At 55.2% G+C, this 20,538-nt stretch overlaps 2 protein-coding genes and 1 long non-coding RNA gene across 5 annotated transcripts; 2 read left to right on the top strand and 1 right to left on the bottom strand.

The window, feature by feature from the left end:
* Nucleotides 1-4,106: 4,106 nt before the first annotated feature.
* Nucleotides 4,107-5,438, top strand: LOC308534062. The gene is made up of 3 exons (XR_013997149.1): nt 4,107-4,728; nt 4,865-5,003; nt 5,213-5,438. It is a non-coding gene; the product is annotated as an uncharacterized lncRNA (long non-coding RNA).
* Nucleotides 5,439-5,487: 49 nt separating this feature from the next.
* LOC308534707 (large ribosomal subunit protein eL39-like) lies at nt 5,488-7,380 on the bottom strand (the record flags this gene model as incomplete). Its single annotated transcript, XM_081113274.1, has 2 exons — nt 5,488-5,816; nt 7,367-7,380. 2 exons carry the CDS (start codon nt 7,378-7,380, stop codon nt 5,615-5,617), a joined length of 216 nt encoding a protein of 71 aa, XP_080969400.1. The 3' UTR covers nt 5,488-5,614.
* A 2,779-nt stretch (nt 7,381-10,159) lies between these two features.
* On the top strand, nt 10,160-19,483 carry PMVK (phosphomevalonate kinase). Of its 3 annotated transcripts, none has more exons than XM_081112346.1 (5): nt 10,160-10,388; nt 12,142-12,205; nt 13,572-13,724; nt 15,725-15,854; nt 16,879-19,483. In XM_081112346.1, the coding sequence occupies exons 3-5, from the start codon at nt 13,638-13,640 to the stop codon at nt 17,013-17,015; spliced, it is 354 nt and encodes a 117-aa protein (XP_080968472.1). In that variant the 5' UTR covers nt 10,160-10,388; nt 12,142-12,205; nt 13,572-13,637; the 3' UTR covers nt 17,016-19,483. The 3 variants fall into 3 exon arrangements, with proteins under 3 accessions (XP_080968472.1, XP_080968470.1, XP_080968471.1); XM_081112344.1 differs by having other exon boundaries at nt 10,180-10,536; XM_081112345.1 differs by lacking the exon at nt 10,160-10,388 and adding an exon at nt 10,391-10,764.
* The last annotated feature ends 1,055 nt before the right edge of the window (nt 19,484-20,538 follow it).

The raw sequence follows: 20,538 nt of genomic DNA, 5'->3' as shown, positions 1-20,538 counted from the left end.
TTGCCCAAGAAGACCCGTTCCCTTAGGCTGTGCTTTAGGAAGTCCATCCGGAGGGGTTTCTTGATACCCTGGGGATCCCCTAGGGGCCAGGATGAGGTGCGACCTCAGGCCCGGCCAGGGTTAGTGGAGCATGTTAGTGGAGGGGAGAGGGCCGGGAATGGATGGCCGGTGCTGATGTAACACTGGGTAGCATCGTCACGCACCGCTCACTGTAAGCGGCTGTGTCTCATTGAATTCAGCTGTGGGGTCGGGTGGGGCGGGGCTGGCTGAAGATGGAGCAGGGACCACACATTCCACAAATGTTCGAAAAGCCTGTTGTGCGCTTGCTTTCTGCAGCAAGAGGGCCTGCAGGGAGACCGCAGGGAGACTTCCCTCCTAGGCAGCGTCAGTGAGAGGGCTGAGGTGCTCTGGGAAGGGGTTTGCTGCTTCTGGAGAGGGGCTGGGAGGAGCAAGTTCGGGTGGGGGGAGGGCCAGGGTCTGGGGTTGGCGTCCCAACTCTGTGCACCGTTGTTGTTCGCCTTGCTCAGCATGGACGCTGATGCTGACGGTAAGCTTGGGTTTCCAGGGGAGGGGTTCAGGCTGGGAGGCAGGTGGGATTCTGTGCCTTGGGGAGGGCGGGCTGGGCTTAGGGGAGCGACACACCTGGCCTCCCTGGGTTCCCAGAGGGCGTTGATTTGGGGCTTCTCGGTTTCATTTCTAGGGCCCATTTCCTTCGTTTGCATAACGGACTCTGGGGAGGCTAGGAAGTCCCCCCAAACACCCCCTCTTCCTTTCCCACTCAGGAAGTAGATATGCTGACATGGAGGTTTCTCAAAGGGCTGAATCAGAGAGAGAAAGAGCCAGGAGCCCAGGGGGTACGATGGGGAGGGGAGCCCAGGGGGTACGATGGGGAGGGCCAGGACAGGGGGACCTTGGCCGCGCCGATGACCCTCTCTGGGCTCCCTGGCAGGTAACCCTCATGCCCAGCATAGGTCTTCTGGCCCCTCCCACCCACTGTCCCACCTTAGCACTGGGGCCCCAGGTCCCAGGATGCTCCCTTGATTACGGGCACTGGGCAGAGATGAGCCAGGAGAGGCTGGAACAGGGCTGGGGGATAGCTCCTGGCGGGGCGGGGAAGCAGGAAGCCTATGGGGAGACCTGCTTGGCCCCCCAGGGTCTGCTCTGGGCCCTTCCGGGGTGGGGGTCAGCTCTTGGTATGCTGAGCACGTGGCTTTTCAGCTCTTTCCTCTGGGAACCCCCCCAGCTAAAAGCAAAGCTCCAGGTGCCTCTGGGGAACCCCTGGAGTCAGGGTGGCCCTCTGGTGCCTTCACCTCTCAAATGGAAAAGTTCTGCTTCCTTGGCCAGTTCCCAACACTCATTTCCCTGCCTGCCGCCCAAGTTGCCATCCCCCCCTCATTCTCTAGCTGTACCCCTTTCCTCCGCTCCTCGGCCGTCCTTCCCATTGCCCTCAGTCAGCCTTCTCACCCTGCCCCCTCCAGCCCGTAACTCCCCAGGCTCCCCCTGCCCCCCCTGCCCCCCAGGTCTTCAGGCCCCAGCCTTTGCCCACTGCTTCCATTCCCACCCATCCCGGGGTGACAGGGGTTGGGTGGTGGCTAGGATTGGTGGTGGGTCACCTTCAGGCTTGTTCCACTCCCATAAGTTCCTTAAGGGTCAGGGGCATGTGCTCCTTTTGAGAACTGCTCCCCAGTGCCACTCGCCCTCCCCGGCCCGAGGAGGACAGACGCCGGACTGTCCGGCTGTTGCCGGGGAACCTCCCAAGGCCTCCCTGATGCAGGGACATCTCCTCATTCTGTCTTGTCCCGGGACAGATGTTCCGGATCCTTCACGCTTCACGGCAGGTCCAGCAGGGACACTGCAGGGTGGGGGTGGGGGTGTGATTGTCCCAAATGCAGACCACAGGTCCCTCCCCCCCATTTCACTCAGCCTCCAGAGCCTCAGAAGCCCCTCGTCACCAATTCGTGTTGCGTTGTCAGTTCCTGATCCCGCCCCTGTGGGCCTTAAGGTTGCCGCCCGCCCATCTCGTTGGCAGTCCTTGGCTTCTACAGTAGGCCCTGCCCATTAGGACAGAAGTGGGCGGGCCCCTTTCACACTCCCCTGTTCTTTAATCTTTTTAAAAATATATATATTTTATTGATTTTTTACAGAGACGAAGGGAGAGGGATAGAGAGTTAGAAACATTGATGAGAAACATCAATTCAGCTGCCTCGGGCACACTCCCTACTGGGGATGTGCCTGCAACCAAGGCACATGCCCTTGACCGGAATCGAACCTGGGACCCCTCAGTCTGCAGGCTGATGCTCTCTACCCACTGAGCCAAACCGGCTAGGGCTCCTGTTCTTTAATCTTAATCTGGGCCAGAGGGAGGCCCAGCCCAGTGCTCCTTTAGCTGGACCTTTGGCCCTGGCAGGCGCTGAGATCAGAAACCCGTCTCGGGGTCTCCACCAGTGCCTGCGTAGGGGTTTGGACAAGATCCCCTCCTCGCTTTCTCTTCCTCCAAGTGGAAGCTGTAGCTAGCCCCGTTACTGGTTGTTGTGAGGATAAAGTAAGTCACTAGAGATAAACGGAAAGGTTTTCAAATTGTAGAGTGCAGTTAAAAATAGCAGCTATTTTCATGTTATTAAGCTCCAAGGGGAAGCCGGGGCCTCTGTGAGCTACTGATAGGGGGGCAGCGTGTTGGTTTCCAGACCTGTGGCAGGAGTTGGCCGGGAGAAGATACTAACTAGCAGGTCCCAGCAAAGGGGCTGTGGGGACCCCAACCCCCGAAGCTAACTGGATCAGTTTCACACAGAGCAGAATTTTAGAAGCACCCTCTTAATGGCCAGGGCGGAGTTAGCGGAGGAAGTAAAGAGACAGGAAGAGATGGCCTGTGAGTTGGGCCTTAAAGCAGCGGTTCTCAACCTGTAGGTCTTGACCCCTTTGGGGGGGTTGAAGGACCCTTTCACAGGGGTCGCCTAAGACCATCGGAAAACACATATATAATTACATGTTGTCTCTGTGATGAATCACTATGCTTTCATTATGTTCAATTTGTAACAATGAAATTGGGGGCCACCACAACATGAGGAACTGTGTTAAAGGGTCGAGGCATTAGGAAGGTTGAGAACCACTGCTAAAGGATAATAGGATTTGTGATGGCGGAGGGGATTTCAGAGGGGGCAAAGGTGTGGCCGGAGGGTTACGTTCCTGGTTCCTGTTCAGGAGGGAGCAGATTCTCCCCCGGGACTGCCTGCATTTCTAAGGGGGAGTTTCACTGTAGGAAATGGGGAGGGTGCCACCGAAGGCACTGGAGGGCCATGGGGACGCTGTGTGAAGGAAGGTGCCGTGTGGCTGGTGGTCAGACGGATGGACTGGACAGGTGAAAACTGCAGGTGGTCAGGGAGGTGTCAGCCAACAGCCCAGGAGGGAGTGACGGGCCTGTTCATTTATTTACTGATTTATGTTGAATTGAGAGCACGTGTATTGAAGCTGGAACAACGAAACAGGAAGAGCTTAGGATAGTTTAAGAAGCAGAAGGAGAGAGCCCAGGCGGGCGGCTCTGGCTCACTGGGAAGTCAGAGAGAAGGGGCCTTGGAAACAGGTTCAGGGGGTGAGCCCAATGCTCCCCTGGCTGCAAGTCTCCTGGGGACCTTAGAGTTTAGGAGATGCACGCCTGAGAGGGAAGAGAGGTGTGGTCGGTGTGGCTCAGTGGTTGAGCGTCGACCTATGACCCAGGAGGTCACGGTTCAATTCCCGGCCAGGGCACGTGCCGGGTTGCAGCTCGCTCCCCAGTGTGGGGTGTGCAGGAGGCAGCCGATCAATGATTCTCTCTCATCATTGATGTTTCTATCTCTCTCCCCCTCTCCCTTCCTCTCTGAAATCAATAGAAATATATATTTTAAAAAAATTTATATAAAAGAAAAAAAGGCGTGGGCAGGGCCTGATTTAGGTTAGCGAATTAGAATGGGCTGGCCTTGGGAGGGACCAGGACATGGGGAGGGAGGAGTCAAGGACACCTGGCTCCCAGCCTCTGGCCGATGACTACACCCTCCTGCGATGCTGGGAAAGGAGGAAAGGCCGAGCTGGTGGGGCAGGGGGTGGGGAAGCTGCTGGGCTTGATTTACAGGATATGAGAGGGGACGGAACAACCCTCCCAGCAGATGCCTCTCTGCTCCACCAAGTTGCAAGTTGCGTGTCTCATCACGCCCCCAATTCCTCTCCAGGGCAGGGCCTTGGAGAGATTCTTACCAGCACCAGACACTTCCCTTGACTCAGACCGAGGGGAGGCACCCAGCAAAGGGGAGTGACCCTTTCCATGTCAAAGGGAAGGTCATGGGACTGTGGCAGGACAGGCAGGAACCTGAAGCCCAGAGCTGCGGAGAGGAAAATGTTACAACAGCCCCCCTCCCCCCAAGGTCACTACCTATAGGCCAAACAGACCAGCCGTCAAGGCCTGCTGTCTGGAATGCGGCCTTGGGCCCTTGCTGATGCAGTTGTGTAGGGAGGGACCAAGGCAGAAATACCGAGGCTCCAAGAAGCAGGCCACCCACTCGTCTACGCAGGCCATGAACTTTTCAGAACAATTCTGTGCCTTGAAGGTATGACCACGAATACCTCTATTTTACAGATGAGGAACCTGAGATGGAGAGGTGAGGTGACTTGCCTAAGGTCCCGTCATAGCTGAATAGCGACAGTGTGGGAAGACTGGCTCCCAGCAGCCCTCAGGACACCAGCGGGCATTTAAAGTGTCCGGTACTGCTGTCCCCCCCGACCCCCCACCCTTGCCCTCCCTGCCGGCTGACTGGAGGTTGGAAGCAATATCTACATTCCCATCTGTGTGTCTCTTGAGCCGACTCCTCCTCCCTGACCTGTGTGCCCCCCACTTCAGCTACCTGGGCACCTGGCCCTGAGCGTTTCCTCTCCGGTCACCAGCTGCCACCGGATGGGCCCCGGCTTGTGGTAGGAAAATCCCTTCATGAGCATCAATCCACCTCTTCTGTTGTCCAGCGGTGGAAAATGAGGCCCAGGTAGGGAAGTGACTTGTCCACGGTCACAAAGCTCGCTAGGGACCGGGTGGAGGCCAGAGCCCATGGCTGCTGACCCCTGACTAAGAGTCCCTATTGACCCTCCCCTCCCCTCCCCTCCCCTCCCCTCCCCTCCCCTCCCCTCCCCTCCCCTCCCTTCCCCTCCTCTCCTTCCCCTCCCCTCCCTTCCCCTCTCCTCTCTGGCTTTTCAGGTGGGCATTTTGGCTGGGAGCTGAGGGCTGCAGGAGCTGCGGGCTACAAGCAGGTTCCTTCTCTTGTGGTCCCTGATGAAACTGCGCGCATGGCTCCTTCTGCAGAGACGTCTGGTGGCCACAGCGCGGGCCACTCAGCGATTCTTCTCATCACTGATGTTTCCGTCTCTCCCTCTCCCTTCCTCTCTGAAATCAATAAATATATATTTGTTATTTGTTATTTTTTAAAAGGTCTCACACATTTATTACTGAACCAACCTACTATTGCAGGGGGAAAAAATCAACAGCGCAAAATCACAAGTCCATTAATCTTCCAATTAAAATGCCCCAACTGTCCAGACAGTAGCATCTTTTCAGTCATTTAAAGGTGTAGGCAACCTGGACACAGCATAAATATGTGAGTCATCTCTCACGTGTGATTTCTCCTAGGCCCAGTTTGGTTCTTCTCCAAGGTGTCCTCTTCGAGCTGTACCTGATTTTATTACCAGTTTTCATCCGAGTCCGTTGGGGAACGGGCTGGTTTTGCTTTTGTTTCTTGGCCAGGAACCTCTTGATCCCGAAAGTCTTGTGGGAAGACGTGGTGAACGAGGAGGGAACGCACGCACTTCGATGGCGGAGAAAGAGCAAAATATATTTTTTAAAAATAAATAAACATTGCCCTAACCGGTTTGGCTCAGTGGATAGAGCATCGGCCTGCGGACTGAAAGGTCCCAGGTTCGATTCCGGTCAAGGGTATGTACCTGGGTTGCGGGCACATCCCCAGTACGGGGTGTGCAGGAGGCAGCTGATCGATGTTTCTCTCTCATCGATGTTTCTACCTCTCTATCCCTCTCCCTTCCTCTCTGTAAAAAATCAATAAAATATATTTTAAAAAATAAAAAATAAACATCAACCTTTATCGCTAAGATTGTTAAAAAACAGTCAAATAAAACCAGTAAATGACTCTTTAAAAATATATATATATATATATTTATTGATTTCAGAGAGGAAGGGAGAGGGAGAGATAGAAACATCAATGATGAGAGAGGATCACTGAGTGGCTTCCTCCTGCACACCCCACACTGGGGATCAAGCCCGCATGCAACCTGGGCATGTTCCCTGACTGGGAATTGAACCATGACCTCCCGGTTCATAGGTCGATGCTCAACTGTGGAGCCACGCCAGCCAGGCATATGTACAATAATTTTTAAATATATATATATATTTTTAATTGATTTCTTGCAGAGAGGAAGGGAGAGAGATAGAGAGTTAGAAGCATTGATGAGAGAGAAGCATCGACCAGCTGCCTCCTGCACACTCCCTACTGGGGATGTGCCACAACCCAGGTACATGCCCTTGACCGGAATCGGACCTGGGACCCTTCAGTCCACAGGCTGACGCTCTATCCACTGAGCCAAACCTGTTAGGGCTGTGCAATAATTTTTGATAAATACTAGGGCAAATCTCTTAACTAGAATGAGCTTCCGTTGTCTCATTTTTAAGTAGGGGTAGTAGTGTTTATGTCATATGATTGAGAAAAGGTCTGGCACATAGTAACTGCTGAATCAATATCATCTATTAGCCATCTGGAGGGAGAGACATGAATGGATAATTATAGTGTAGGGTAAGATGCTGTGATATCGTGGGTACAGGGTGTATCAGGAGCAAAGAAAACAGATCTAAGTCAGACGGGGTGGGGAGTCAGGGCAGGCTCACGGGCGGAGACTCAACAAGTGAGGCGTTACAGTGCAAGTTGGAGCTTGTTTCACAGGCAAAGCTGGGTGGGAGTCTCCGGCAGGGGAACAAAGGTGGGGGCATAGGTAGAGCCGGTTACAGCTCACACCCGAACCTCCTGCAGGAGTTAATGTATTTCATGTTCTCGCTTCAGTTTTGGGACGAAGTCGCTCGTGCTCGACTTGGTAGCTGTCTTGTCTCATTGCCTGTCTCCCGGGAGAATGAATGCTCTTTGAGAGCAGGCTGTGTTTTGTTTACTGTTGCGTCTCTAGCGGTACCTGGCGCATTTTGGACATTTACATACATGTTGAATGAATGCATGAATGAATGAACGAATAAACATGTTTCATTCCCATTAGCTCCCCAAAGACTCAGATTCCCCCTCTTCTCTTTCCCTGTTGTGCTGCTTCCTTACCACCCCCACTCCCTTCTGTCCCTTACCTGCCAGGCGCCATTGCCCCGGAAGCAATGGCCATCACACACATGAGGACTGATTCACAAGCCACATTGAACTTACAAGCACTAGCAGAGGGCTCGCGTGGGTCAGCTGGACAATGACCACGGGAAGATAGACTGGGGCCAGGAGCATGGAGCTGAAGCAAGGGCAGTTGGTGGTGTCAGGAGCCAGGATGACACCTGGTTCCACGGTGGGACAGGCCTGCCTTGGAACGGCAGACCCTGGGACCCTCCGCTCGGGGCTGCCTCGCTTGGGCTGGGTGGGAGGGGCACGGACAAAGGCCAGCTTCTCTGGGCTCTGTGAGCTGCGGGAACCGGTCCCCTGCAGGCTCAGACTGTCCCGGGAGTGTTACCACTAGTGCAGTGAGCAGGTTTCCTCCAAACGCCTAGATCTGACTTTGAGCTGTCCCCGGGGTTGGTGAGGCAAACCTCTCTTTAAATGGTCTTCCCCTGGCTCTGGCTGGTGGTTCAGTGGTTAGAGCGTCACCCATGGACCGAAGGGTCTCGGGTTCAATTCCTGGTCAGAGGTACATATTTGGGTTGCAGGTTTGTCCCCTAGCTCCTGTTGGGCGTGTGTGGAAGGCAACCAATCGATGTGTTTCTCTCACATTGATATTTCTCTCCCTCTCTCTCTTTCCCCTCCCTCACTTCTACTCTATCTAAAAGCAATGGAGTCCAGCTCCTGTGGCTCAGTGGTTGAGCGTCGACCTAGGAACCAGGAGGTCACGGCTCGATTCCCGGTCAGGGCACATGCCCGGGTTGCAGGCTTGATCCCCCAGCGTGGGGTACACAGGAGGCAGCTGATCAATGATTCTCTCTCATCATTGATGTTTCTCTCTCTCTTTCCCTTTCCCTTCCTCTCTGAAATCAATAACATATATTTTTATAAAAATAAAAGCGCCGAAACCGGTTTAGCTCAGTGGATAGAGCGTTGGCCTGCGGACTGAAGGGTCCCGGGTTCTATTCCGGTCAAGGGCATGTACCTTGGTTGCGGGCACATCCCCAGTGGGGGGTGTGCAGGAAGCAACTGATCGATGTTTCTAACTCTCTACCTATCTCTCTCCCTTCCTCTCTGTAAAAAATCAATAAAATATATTTAAAAAATAAAAATAAAATAAAATAAAATAAAAGCAATGGAAAAATATCCTCAGATGAGGATTTAAAAAAAAAGGTCTGCCCCAGTGGTGAGAGGTGATTCTTAGGGGTGATTGTGTGCCTCACTTCTGGGGGCACTTCTCTGTTGACTGAGGCCAGCACAGCTTCCTTAGGCATTGTCTTCTGGACGCTCCGTCTGGCAAGGGTGTAAGGCATCTCTGGTTTCTGATCTCAGTCCCCAAGCACCTGGCCGCTCCCCTCCTGGGCTGTCTCTATCCCATCCTGCTGCCCCCTGCTTTCCTGTCTCAACCCAACCTTCAGACCAGCGGTTCTACCCCCCAAATGGCGCCTCACATCTGTGCAGCCCTGTACAGCTTACAAAGGCTTCCCACACAGCTTACTTGATGTTCTCGGGTGTGGAAGGCAGGAGAGTAGATGCACAATGTGAAGAGTTTCCTGGGCTCGGGGTGCCCTGGGAAGGAAGCCTGCTCCAGGCAGCATTTGAGCAGGTGACCTTGCGGGTTGAATGGCCTGTAGGATGACAAGGCCCAGGGTGTGTCCGTGGGAGCTGGTGTCTGAGAAAGAGGGCAGGAAAGGCCTTTGGACATCCGAGGCCAAGGCACTGAACGGTCAGAGTGTTGGATGGGCTGACCGTCCGGGGAGTGAGGTCCCTGCGAGGGCTGGCAGGAGCTGGTGGAGAAGACCAGGAGCCGGTGGCCAAGTCTCAGCGCATGAGGGTAAGGCTCAGGATTGGCGGTTGTCACACTGAGGAGGGGAAAGGGTAGGTCCGCCAGGGGGGGATGAGCCGAGTTTCCCCAGAGGCCGGAGTAACGGTCTGGGAGCAGAACCGGGGAGGGAGGGAGGCGGCAGACAGACAGTCTGTGCTGAGCTCGGAGGCTGGGGGAAGGGGGGCCGTGAGGTTCAGTGGAGTGGGGAGCAGTGGGGAACTTGGGAAGAGGCTGGATGTTTCTGATCACCGCGTGGGAGTTCCAGGGAGCTCTGCTCAGCGGAAGAGGAAGGGCAGGGCTGTGGTTTGGCTCAGGTTGGGGAAGAGACTCTGGGAGTTCGAGTCGGTCCTCTTGGAGACGCAGGGAAGCAGGAGTGTGAGTGAAATCTGGGGAAGTGCCCTGACCAGGGATTGAACCTGCCGTCTGAACGGCCAGGGGCGGCGTCCAGGCCCCGGTAACCTCTGCTCTTGTTGTCACCACGTCATTCCACGCGCCCTCGCTTCCCAACACCTTTGGAGCGGAGGCTGCGGCTAGATGTGAGCTTCTTCGCTGGGCTAAAAGGGCCCAACTGCCAAGGCCTCTCCAGTTTTAAAAAAACCGGTTTAACAATAAAGTAGCGTGTGCGCGGTTAAGCCCCACCCCCGGAATGACGCCATCGGGCCACCCTCTGACGTCATCGCCTCGTTTCAGAGAAAGACCCAGTTGCACCGCGGGCACCGTGTAGACGCGCTTCCGCACATGCACCGTCACACGCAGACGCAGAGGCGGTTTGGAAAGCTGCTCCCAGCGGGCACGCTCGCTCTTTGTCAGCAACATTCGCAGGGCGGCAGGAAGGGCGTGTGAGGCTCGCGCCGGGACCTCTTAAGACGCCGCCCCCCCAAGAGGAAAATGGTCGCGCCCAGTCCCCGCCCCGCCCGTCAGCTCAGGAGGCGGGGCCGTGGCGCCAGGTCTGGGCGGGGCTGGGCTGCCCTAAGTGAGAGGGGAGGGGGGCGTCTGCCGCGGGGAGGCCGCCCCGGGATCAGCCTTCTTTGCCTCCACATTGAACTTCTTCGACGTTAATTAAAACGCCCGGAAGTGCAGGCGCGGGCGGCCGGGCCCCTGCACGGCTGCGGGGAGGACGCGCGGAGCCCGCCCTGCGGCCGCTCCGCCGGGTGGCCGCCTCCGTTCCGCGCCCGTGGCCCAGTGTAAGGGTGGGGAGTCGTGCCATTTTTAGGGATCTCCCAAGTGTGGGGGCCCCATGGCCCCGCGGGGAGGAGCCCCCCGGCTGGTGCTGCTGTTCAGCGGGAAGAGGAAATCCGGGAAGGACTTCGTGACCGAGGCGCTGCAGAGCAGGTGGGGGGTGGGGGGGAAGAGGGGTGGGAAACCCCGCGCCATGTGACGCGGGGTGCGCTGCAGTGGGCGTGAGCTTTGGAGCAGGGGTCCTCGGGGTACAGGTGGGAGGAAGTGGGGGGATGGTCAGCAGCAGCTAAAACAGCAGCCTGCACACATCTACCTGGAAGAACCGAGCGACCTCCTCTCCAAACACGGTGGGCGGCAGGTCTCCGTCGCCCAGAAGCAGTGGTAACAGTTGCCATAAGGCACTTCTTCCCTCCGTTCCTACCCGCGCGGCAGTGCTGGGAGCTGACCTTTACAGACAGGGAAACTGAGTCACGGGGAAAGGGTTTGCCCAAGACCACACTGCGATGGCGTCTGGCTCCAGAGACATGTAAACCCTTGCCCAGCACACCCCCTACTAGTTGGGGTTGAGTGAGCCTTGATTAGGAGCCAGGCACTGTGTTTCTGCTAGTGTATTATCTCATTTAATCCTCCACACTGCTTGGTTAGGGGCTGTGTGGTATTATTAGTGTCTCCATTCCACAGATGAAGAGACCGAGTCTTTGAAAAGTAAAAAAACAAAACCAAACCCAAACTTGCCAGGTTACAAAGTCATAGTCAGATCTAGGACTGACGTTATACTTAAACTCACTGCAAGGAACGGGTTCTTTCTGCTTCGCCGCACTGTCTCCCCAGCAGTAGCTTTCTCTCCGTGTTTTCTCTCCAAGCGAGATGTTTCGTGTGGGAGCGTGTTTGTTGGGGTGGCATGGGCTGGGGGGGGGGGGGCAGAGGAGCAGGGAGAAGCAGGGGGCAGGCTTCGCTGTGTGTGTGTGTGTGTGTGTGTGTGTGTTGGGGGGGGCGGTACCTAGAGGTTGCTTTTGGGCACAACAGGGGTTGGTTCTAAGAGTTCGTGGGGGAGCCCAGGGCAGAGATCACCACCTGCATTTTCCCCATCCAGCCTCCACCAGCTTTCCCTAAGGTGGCTTCTCCTTCCCTGCAAACACAGGAGTCAACCCGTGGCGAGAAGCACCGGCTCTGGGATTAGCCGGCTGAGACTCAGATCCCGACTCCCCACGTTTGAGTGTGTGATCTTGTCTGAGTTTCTTATCCGTTCTGTGCCTCAGTTTTGTTATTTGTGGGACGTGAGAACAGGTGGTTGTAAGGACTAATGAATAACGCCCGTGAAGGCCTTCGAACAATTCCTGACACCTCATAAAGGTGCAGGAACTAGATGTTGGCTTCGTTTCCTGTTGCCAGCGCTGGCTTCCTGACTGGCAGCGCTGCTTTGGGCGAGTCGGTTCTTCTCCCTCCACCGTAGTTTTCTCATCGGAAACGCGGAAACAAGAACACCTGTGCCACGCTGTCAGCGTTTAAGAGAACCTGTGAGCACACAGTTCAGTACAAGAAATGGTTGGGTAAACGGACCTGAATGAATGAATGATTGACGCTGTGGTGACCAAGTCGGTTGAGGCTGAGGTGCCCTGGCCGGGAGACCAGTTCAGGGGTCCAGCAGTAAGCCAATCGAGCCGGAATAGCACTGTCATGTAGTTTTATTTGTTTTACCTGTGACTCTCCCTGGGCCGGGAAGATCCAGGCTAACTGGCTCGGGTCTCTGTCCCGCAGACTCGGCGCGGACGTCTGTGCTGTCCTCCGGCTCTCCGGTCCCCTCAAGGAGCAGTATGCCCAGGTAGGAGGTGGCTCCCGGTGACATCTCGTGGGCGGGAAGGAGCCAGCCCCCTGGCATCGGTCGCTGTGGCTGTCTGAGTCACCAGTAGGGTCCCGGTGACCACTGCTGGCAGGGTGGTGGCCAGTTCTCGGTTTCCTGTGGGTGGACTTTTTGGGGGCATTTTCAGCTTACACTTCTTTCCCATTGGCCTCACTCACTTCAGGCCCCTCCCAGAGCAGGTTCAAGAAAGCGCATCCAGCCCTGGCCGGTTTGGCTCAGTGGATAGAGCGTTGGCCTGCAGACTGAAAGGTCCCAGGTTCGATTCCGGTCAAGGGCATGTACCTGGGTTGCGGGCACATCCCCAGTGGGGGGTGTGCAGGAGGCAGCTGATCGATGTTTCTCTCTCATCGATGTTTCTAACTCTCTCTCCCTCTCCCTTCCTCTCTGTAAAAAATCAATAAAATATATTAAAAAAAAAGAAAGCGCGTCCATCCCTGGCCGGTTTGGCTCAGTGGATAGAGCACCAGCCTGCGGACTGAAGGGTCCCAGGTTTGATCCCGGCCAAGAGCACATGCCCAGGTTATGGGCTTGATCCCCAGTAGGGGGAGTGCAGGAGGCAGCCAATCGATAATTCTCTCACATCATTGATGTTTCTCTCTCTCTCCCTCTCCCTTCCTCTCTGAAGTTAATAAAAAAATAAAAAATAAAAAAGCGCGTCCAGGAAAGGCCGGAGCGGGGAGGTGGCAGCGCTGATGCTGTGGGTTAGTGAGGCCTGCGCACACTCTTCCTCAGAGAGAGTGACACCAGCATCACTACCTCAGCTGGTGCCCCACCCGGGTTCTCCCCTCAGAAATTTAGTTGCATGAATTGCCGAGCTATATTATTAAGTCAAACAAACAAACAAGATTTGGAATAGTGTATAGAGGATGCTGTATAATAATGGGGAACAATTGTAAATATAGCTGCTCACATTTCCAACCATACAGCCAATATTTAGGGTGCCTGCATTGTGTTAAACACTGTTCCGATGTGTGAGACGCTGGGACCGGCACATGAGAGACGGTGCCATTGGTGGCCTTCAGGGAGGGAGCTGTGGGCTGGGGACAGTGGTGGGAGAGAGATTTTTCACTGTAAATGCATGTATATCTACCTTTTGAATTTTGAACCATGGGGGCTTTTATAAAAATGAATAGGATTGTGCCCGGCCGGCGTGGCTTCTGCCCATGTTCGGGATTTCTCCATTTCCAGAGCCCGCTCCCTTGCAGGCCTCTGTCCTGGCGGAAGCCTCGCGGGTCCTGGCCTTGTCCTGGGGGAGGTGGGCGAGAGGAGGGAGGGCGAGGCCATTGCGGTGGCGAGGCTGGGCACAGACATCGTGTGCTCTGGGCAGGAACACGGCCTGAACTTCCAGAGACTCCTGGATGCCAGCGCCTACAAGGAGGCCTATCGGCGGGACATGATCCTCTGGGGAGAGGCGCAGCGCCAGGCTGACCCGGGCTTCTTCTGCAGGAAGGTCGTGGAGGGCGTCTGCCAGCCGGTCTGGGTAAGGGTGCCGAGGGGCGGCATTGAGAAAACTCCGTGTCTCCAGTCCTCGCCTTTCCCCGAATGAGACTCAGATGTGCCCATTTCTCTGTTCTCACTGCCGCCTCCCATGGTCCAAGCCCTCACCATCTCTCCCCTGGACAACCTCGTAGCTCACACTGGTCTCGGCATCAGCTCTTGTCCCCTGTGAGTCATTCACCACCTAGCAGCCAGAGTGACTATCTATCTGTCTATCTATCTGTCTGTCTGTCTGTCTATCTATCTATCTATCCATCCCTCACCCGAGGATATTTTTCCATTGATTTTAAGGGAGAGTGGAGATAAATTCGAAGGGGCAAAATAAAGGCAGCCAGGGCCGTGAGGAAGGCTGGGTTGCTGCTTTATTGAGGGTGTAAGAAGGCCTCTCTGAAATGACATTTGAGCAGACCTGAAGGAGGTAGGGGTAAGCCAGACAGGTATTTGTGGGTGAGGAGTGAGTGGCAGGAGGTGCAGTCAGATTGTGCAGCGTCTTTGGGAGAGCCTGGATCTTTCTCTGGGTGAGATGGTGACTCCGTGGAGGGCTTTCAACATGGGACATGATGTGATCTGAGGTTGGAAGGCCCACCCTGGCTGCTGGGGGAAGGGCAGGCATAGGAGCAGAGAGCCAGGGCGAGGATCTCTCTGTCAGAAAGGCGAAGTGGCCATGGCCCGGCTCAGAACGGGGTAGGGAGGAGAGAGGGTGGATTCGGCACAGATTTCGAAGATCGAACCAATGGTGTGTTGGCTGTGGGTGTGAGGACAGAAGACCGTGCCAAGGGTTTTGTTCTGAGCAGCTGGAAAAACAGAGTTGTCGTTTTCTGAGACAGGAAAGGCGTGGGAGGGACAGGTTTGGGGAGCAAATCAGGAATCCAGTTTGGGCAGCGGTGAGGTCGAGACGCTTGCTGATCTGCACTGTGATTGCAGTTATTAGTGAAGCTGCTTGCTCAGTGTCTGTCTCACCTACGACTCCAAGCTCTGAGGGGGCAAGCACTCGGTCCCCAGCGCCTGGCACACAGCAGGCACTTACGATAGTACCTGTTGATTCATTCATCCATTGAACGTATGCCCCTGCGTGTTCATGTGTCAGACAGTGCACTAGGGGCCAGGGATAGTGATGAATCAGAGTCCTTTCCCTCCTGGAGCTGCCTCTGGGTAGGGCAGACAGACAACAAACATGCAAACAAACACATCGCAATGGTTTTAAGAGTTCTTAGTGCTCAGAGGAAAGTACGTATCAGCATCAAGAGGGGCAGGAAGGTCACCAGGGCGGCAGGGACAGCCTCTCTGAGGAGGAGACATTTGAGCAGAGACTTCCATGAAGTGAGAGAGCCTGCCTTGTATTTATCCAGGCAGAGGGAGGAGGACGTGCAAAGGCCCTGAGAAACAGCAAGGAGGTCAGTTGGATGCAGTGGAACGAGGGGGGGAGGAAGCCAGATGTTGTAGGGCCTCGTAAGTTGGGGTGAGAACTTTGGGTTCTATTGGAATGATGGGAAGCCTTTGGGAGGTTTAGAGCAGGGAGCTGACAAAAATCACACGTATGTTTTAAAAGGTGCTGGGGGGTGGGGGTGGGCAGGGACTTGTTAGAGTAACTCTTTCTGGCCCAGTTTGTTCATCTGTAAAATGAGTGTGTTGAACGAGCTGAACTGATTTCAAAGCCTGAGGCCTCTTCTTTAGCACAGCAATGACCAGCATGACCCCCGAACACAAAGTGTGACGATGACAGAGTGTGGGCAGCGTGGGCTGCAGGCTGCAGCAATCAGGGAGGGCTGCCTGGAGGAGGAGGAGATGTCTGTCCCAGCTGGTTGGGTGATAATGGGGGTACACTTGTCTGGGCTCTTTAGTCCCCCCACTGACCTCATTGTGCTCCTGCTTATTCTAAGTAGGGCTGAGTCTTCCCCTCGTTTTCCCCTACCTGCAGTGCCCTTTCCTGCTGCTCCCTGCACCATATCCTGTTGGTCACCTGTCTGTGTCCCTTCCCTGCAGCTGGTGAGTGACACACGGAGGCTGTCTGATGTCCAGTGGTTCCGGGAGGCCTATGGGGCTGTGACGCAGACCGTCCGCGTGGTGGCCTCGGAGCAGAGCCGACAGCAGCGAGGCTGGGCGTTCACACCAGGTGAGCTGCTCACAGCCTTTGCCCCCAAGGCTCGGAACACAGCTGACCACCCCACCTGCAGACCAGGCCGCCTTTCCGCAGGTTCTAGGTCATCTGCCCTCTCCCTGGAAGGGTGTGGGAGAGCGAGCGAGGGGTTCGAAAAGGGAATCTGAGACTCAGGAGTGCCCAGGGTTAGAAAGTGGAGTGTGGTGGGGGCAGCGTCCTGGGGGAGTAGAGGTTCCCTATGATTTTGGGGGGTACTCTTTCAGGGGCTGTCTTTTCTAGGCCAGTGGGTTCTGGAGGAGTGGCGGGGACCCACGCCAGCCCAGTCGGGGCTGACAGTGGGCTGGGGCAGGCCTGGCAACTCCCTCCTGTTTGGTTAACAGAGCGAGGGCGGGGGGGGGGGGGCGGGGGGGAGGGCGGGGAGGGCGGGGGGCGGGAGCAAGAGGAAGCTGTGCAAGGCAGCCTCAGCGGTGCGAGCCCAGGCAATTCAGAGGAGCAGGTCAGGCCTCCTGCCCTAGGTCACTGTGACTCGGGGAAGTTCAAATCCAGTGGGTACAACCCCTCCTGATGGCTGTTCATCTCTCTGGCACTCACCGCAGGCTGGGCCTGCGCTAAACGCTTTGCAACTCACTTTACACAATAGACCTGCCAGGTGATGCCCACATTACTCTTCTCACTGTCCAATGAGGACGGCACACGGGGGCTTAGGGATAGGAAGCAAGCAGCCACCGAGCTTCACGTCAAGTGGAAAATCCCTGTCGGGTGGCCTGTGGTTTCGGTGACCCAGTTCGCCCTCTGTAGGAAGTGGCAAGTGAAGAGTTCAGTCAGCAGAACCCTCCGAGGGCTCAGATGGCTGCGGGCTCCTGAACCTGCTCTCGGGGCGTTTCAGGGGGTCGGGAAGTACCTCCGTGGGGTGGGGGCAGCTTGGCTCTGGAGTGGAAGGGGAGAGGCGAGAGCGGGCGCTGCGCCTGGGGCCAGCAGGCCTCCACGCCCGCGCTAGTCCGGAAGGAGCGGGCTTGACCTCGCCCTGCCTCCTCTACAGGAGTGGACGATGGCGAGTCCGAGTGCGGCCTGGACAACTTTGGGGACTTCGACTGGGTCGTCGAGAACGACGGAGACGAGCAGCGCCTGGAGGAGCAGCTGGGGAACCTGATAGGATTTGTCCGCTCCAGGCTTTAGTTATTTCTAGGAGCCCCGAAGCCGCCGGGTGAGGGGGGCTCACTCTGCCAGACGTGGTCGCTGATGCTGGCCAAGCGGAGAGCACACGGAGGGTCTGGGCTCCCAGAAGTCAGACAGGACAAGAAACCTCCAGGAACTTTAACTTTTCTTTAATAGATTTTTATTGATTTCAGAGAGGAAGGGAGAGGGAAAGAGACAGAAACACCAATATTGAGAGAGAACCATTGATTGGCCGCCTCCTGCGTGCCCCACACCGGGGATGGAGCCCGCAACCAGGGCATGTGCCCTGACCAGGAATTGAACCGTGACCTCTTGGTTCATAGGTCGGTGCTCAACCACTGAGCCACGCCAGTGGGGCCAGGACCTCATTTCTCTATGGACTGGGCTGCCCTGCCTCTTAGGAGGAGGCTGACAGGGCAAAGGGCTGTGCTGGAAGCAGGAACATCGCCGTCCCCTGGGCGCCTGGCGGGCAGCCTGTGGCTGCCTTGCTTCCCCATCAGGATGCTTTCGGCCCCTTGTTCTGGGCAAGAGCGTGGACACGAATAAACCTCCTCGGAGCACATGCTGCGAACTGCGCGTCTCTCATTTCCCAGGTGCCAGCCCAGCCTGCGTGGGCTCGGAGCGCTCGGGTGGTCCAGGCGGCTGTGGGTTCCTGCTCTGCCTGGCACCTGGGCTGGAACTTATCCTCAGAGGCTGACCTTGGCCTGGGCCATGCAGGCAAGAGGTCGTTTGTGTCAGAGACAGCAGTGGGGTCTTAGGGTCTCATCTTCTGGGATGGCCCCAAAGAGGCTCATGCAGAGGTGCCCTGAGGGACAGGGTGTCACAGGGGCATGGAGAGCCATGGCTCCCGGCAGCCACTGAGCGGCTCTGGCGGGAACATCGCTGCAAGCCTCAGCTGTTGGTGGAGGACCGTGGACTGGCGCCTTTTATTAGACAGCCCCATGCAATTTGTAAATGTCGTTTAGGTGCTTCAAAGCCAGCCTGTGGAATGGACGAGGAGAGTCCTTTCACCTGCAGTTCGCAGATGCCAGTAACTCAGAGAAGGGAAACAGCTCGTCGGGGGTGCAGGGGTGGGCACACTTTTTGACTCGAGGGCCACAATGGGTTCTTAAACTGGACTCAGAAGAAGGAGCTGCGGCCGTGTTTCCCGACGTTGCCATGTTAACACTGCTGCTGGTGAAGGAGCGGAGGGGAGAGCAAGAGAACCCTCCGCTCTTTCGGCTCCGCGGGCCGGATAGAACAGCCGAACGGGCCGGATCTGGCCCGCGGGCCGTAGTTTGCCCACGGCTGGGTTAGAGGGTAGTAAGTGTCAGTGCTCAGACTAGACCACAGGCGGCTGCCCGACTCCTGACCCCGTCCCCTCTGCCACAAAGGGGTACAGTACAAAGTCCCGGGCTCCTTGCCATCCTCAGGCCTTGGCCAGGCACCCCGCTCTCTGGCCCTGGCGTTGTTTTCCTCCCACAAATCCTTTTGGTTCTCAGGGGCCACCCCAAGAAATTACATCCGTCTCAGCATGACCCGAACTAAACTTCACACTCCTGCCCAGCTCTCCCTTCGATCACCTGTGCCTGACTCTGGTTCCCTGGCTCTTCCAGTCAGCCAGCCCTGAAAGCTGGACCGTCATCACGGGCTCCTGTGTCCCCCGACCCCTAGGGCTAATTGGTCACCAGCTTCTCTTCACCTGCCCTGCCTGTGTCTCCTCCCGGGATTCTCACAGGAAGATAAACAACTCTGATGGCCGGGGCCGTGTCTTTCTTGCAGCCCACAGTGGGTGCTCAGGAAATGGATGCAGTCGAATGCACGGTGAGAGGACTCTAGAAGGCACTCTGGAATCTAGTAGGTGATCATTTCACGCAGTCCACGTTTCCTCCCACCCAGGAGGCCGGCCCCAGCCCCAGGGCCTGGACCCTCTGCTCCCCTTCGGGTTGGAGCCAGGACTGGCTTACATGCTGCCGGGCCCTTTGCACTGCGGGGCGCTGGCTCGGGGGGCTCCTCTCACAGGTGCTGCAGAGGCTGTGTGTGAGCCTGACCCTCCTCTGAGCACTTTATATGGGTCCCAGGCTTCTGACCCAAGAGATTACCTCCCTGATTCCCCAGGCGTGGCCCAGCGACGGTTGGTCCTTTCTATCACTGGGTTGTTTGCAAGCACCTGCAGTGGGTTCCAGAGGGGCATCGCCACAGGCAACCGGTGATCAGCTTTCTGCCTCTGTAGAATTGTTTTCATTTTCAATAATTTCACATAAGCGGACCATAAGAATATGTTATTTTTGGGGGGGTCTTATTTCTTTCACTCAGCATAATTATTTTGAGGCTCATTCACATTATTTCAGGTATCAATAGTTTATTTTTTTTTTTATTGTGGTGTCTGGTATGAATATTGCACAGTTGTTTATCCCTTCACCTGCTGGCGACCTTTTGGGTTGCGTCTAGTGTTTGGATGAGACAAATAAAGCAACTGTGAACCTTCAGGCACGAGCCTTTGTGTGGACCTGTGCTTCCATTTCTTCTGATAGATACCTTCTTACATTTTATTTTTATTTTATTTTATTGATTGCAGAGAGGAAGGGGGAGGGACAGAGAGTTATAAACGTCAGTGATGAGAGAGAATCATTGATTGGTTGCCTTCTGCATGCCCCTTACTGGGAAAACGAGCTCATAACCTGGGCATGTGCCCTTGACCGGAATTGAACCCGGGACCCTTCAGCCTGCAGGCCTATCCACTGAGCCAAACCAGCTAGGGTCCTTCTTAACTTTAAAGAAGCTGTCAAACTGATGTTCAGAGTGGTTGTACCACACGCCCCATAGTACTGAATGAGAGTTCCAATTGCTCCCGTCTTCACCAGTACTTGGTATGGTTCGTCTTTTTGATTTTAGTCATTCCAGTGGGTAAGTAGTGGTATCTCATCAGCATTTTATTTGCATTTCCCTAGTTAGTTATTTGACATGAATCCCACATTCAGTTTTGATAAAAACCTCTCAGCAAATTAGGAATAGAATGGAACATCATCTACCCGAGAAAGAGCATCTACAAAAACCCTACAGCTAATCGCATATTCCATAGTGAAATGCAAGATGCGTTTTCCCTAAGATTGGGTGTGAGGCAAAGGTGTCCACTTCATCACCTGCCCAACATTGTACCAGAGGCTCTAGGCAGTGCAATGAGACAGGAAAACTAAAAGGCATTGAGGTTGAGAAAGAAGTAAAGTCCTCCTAGGAACAATGACTGTTTTGTCTTCTTTCATCAGAGACTAGTTTTACCTATTCTAGAATTTCACATAGATGGTTACCATTCAATTTTAAACCAAATTTACAACAATAACTTACTTTTTAGACTTAACTGGTTTGCTGCTCACCTTCAATCCTTATATAATACCTCAACTTCTCCACCTTTAAAATTTGTATTTTTTTAAAAAAATATATTCTTATTGATTTCAGAGAGGAAGGGAGAGGGAGAGAAAGATAGAAACATCAATGATGAGAGAGAATCATTGGCCGGCTGCCTCCTGCACGCCTCCCACTGGGG

Source organism: Myotis nattereri, assembly GCF_964212035.1.
Source record: "Myotis nattereri genome assembly, chromosome: 18".
Taxonomy (NCBI): domain Eukaryota; kingdom Metazoa; phylum Chordata; class Mammalia; order Chiroptera; family Vespertilionidae; genus Myotis; species Myotis nattereri.
This window is presented reverse-complemented; position numbering and strand designations above follow the sequence as displayed.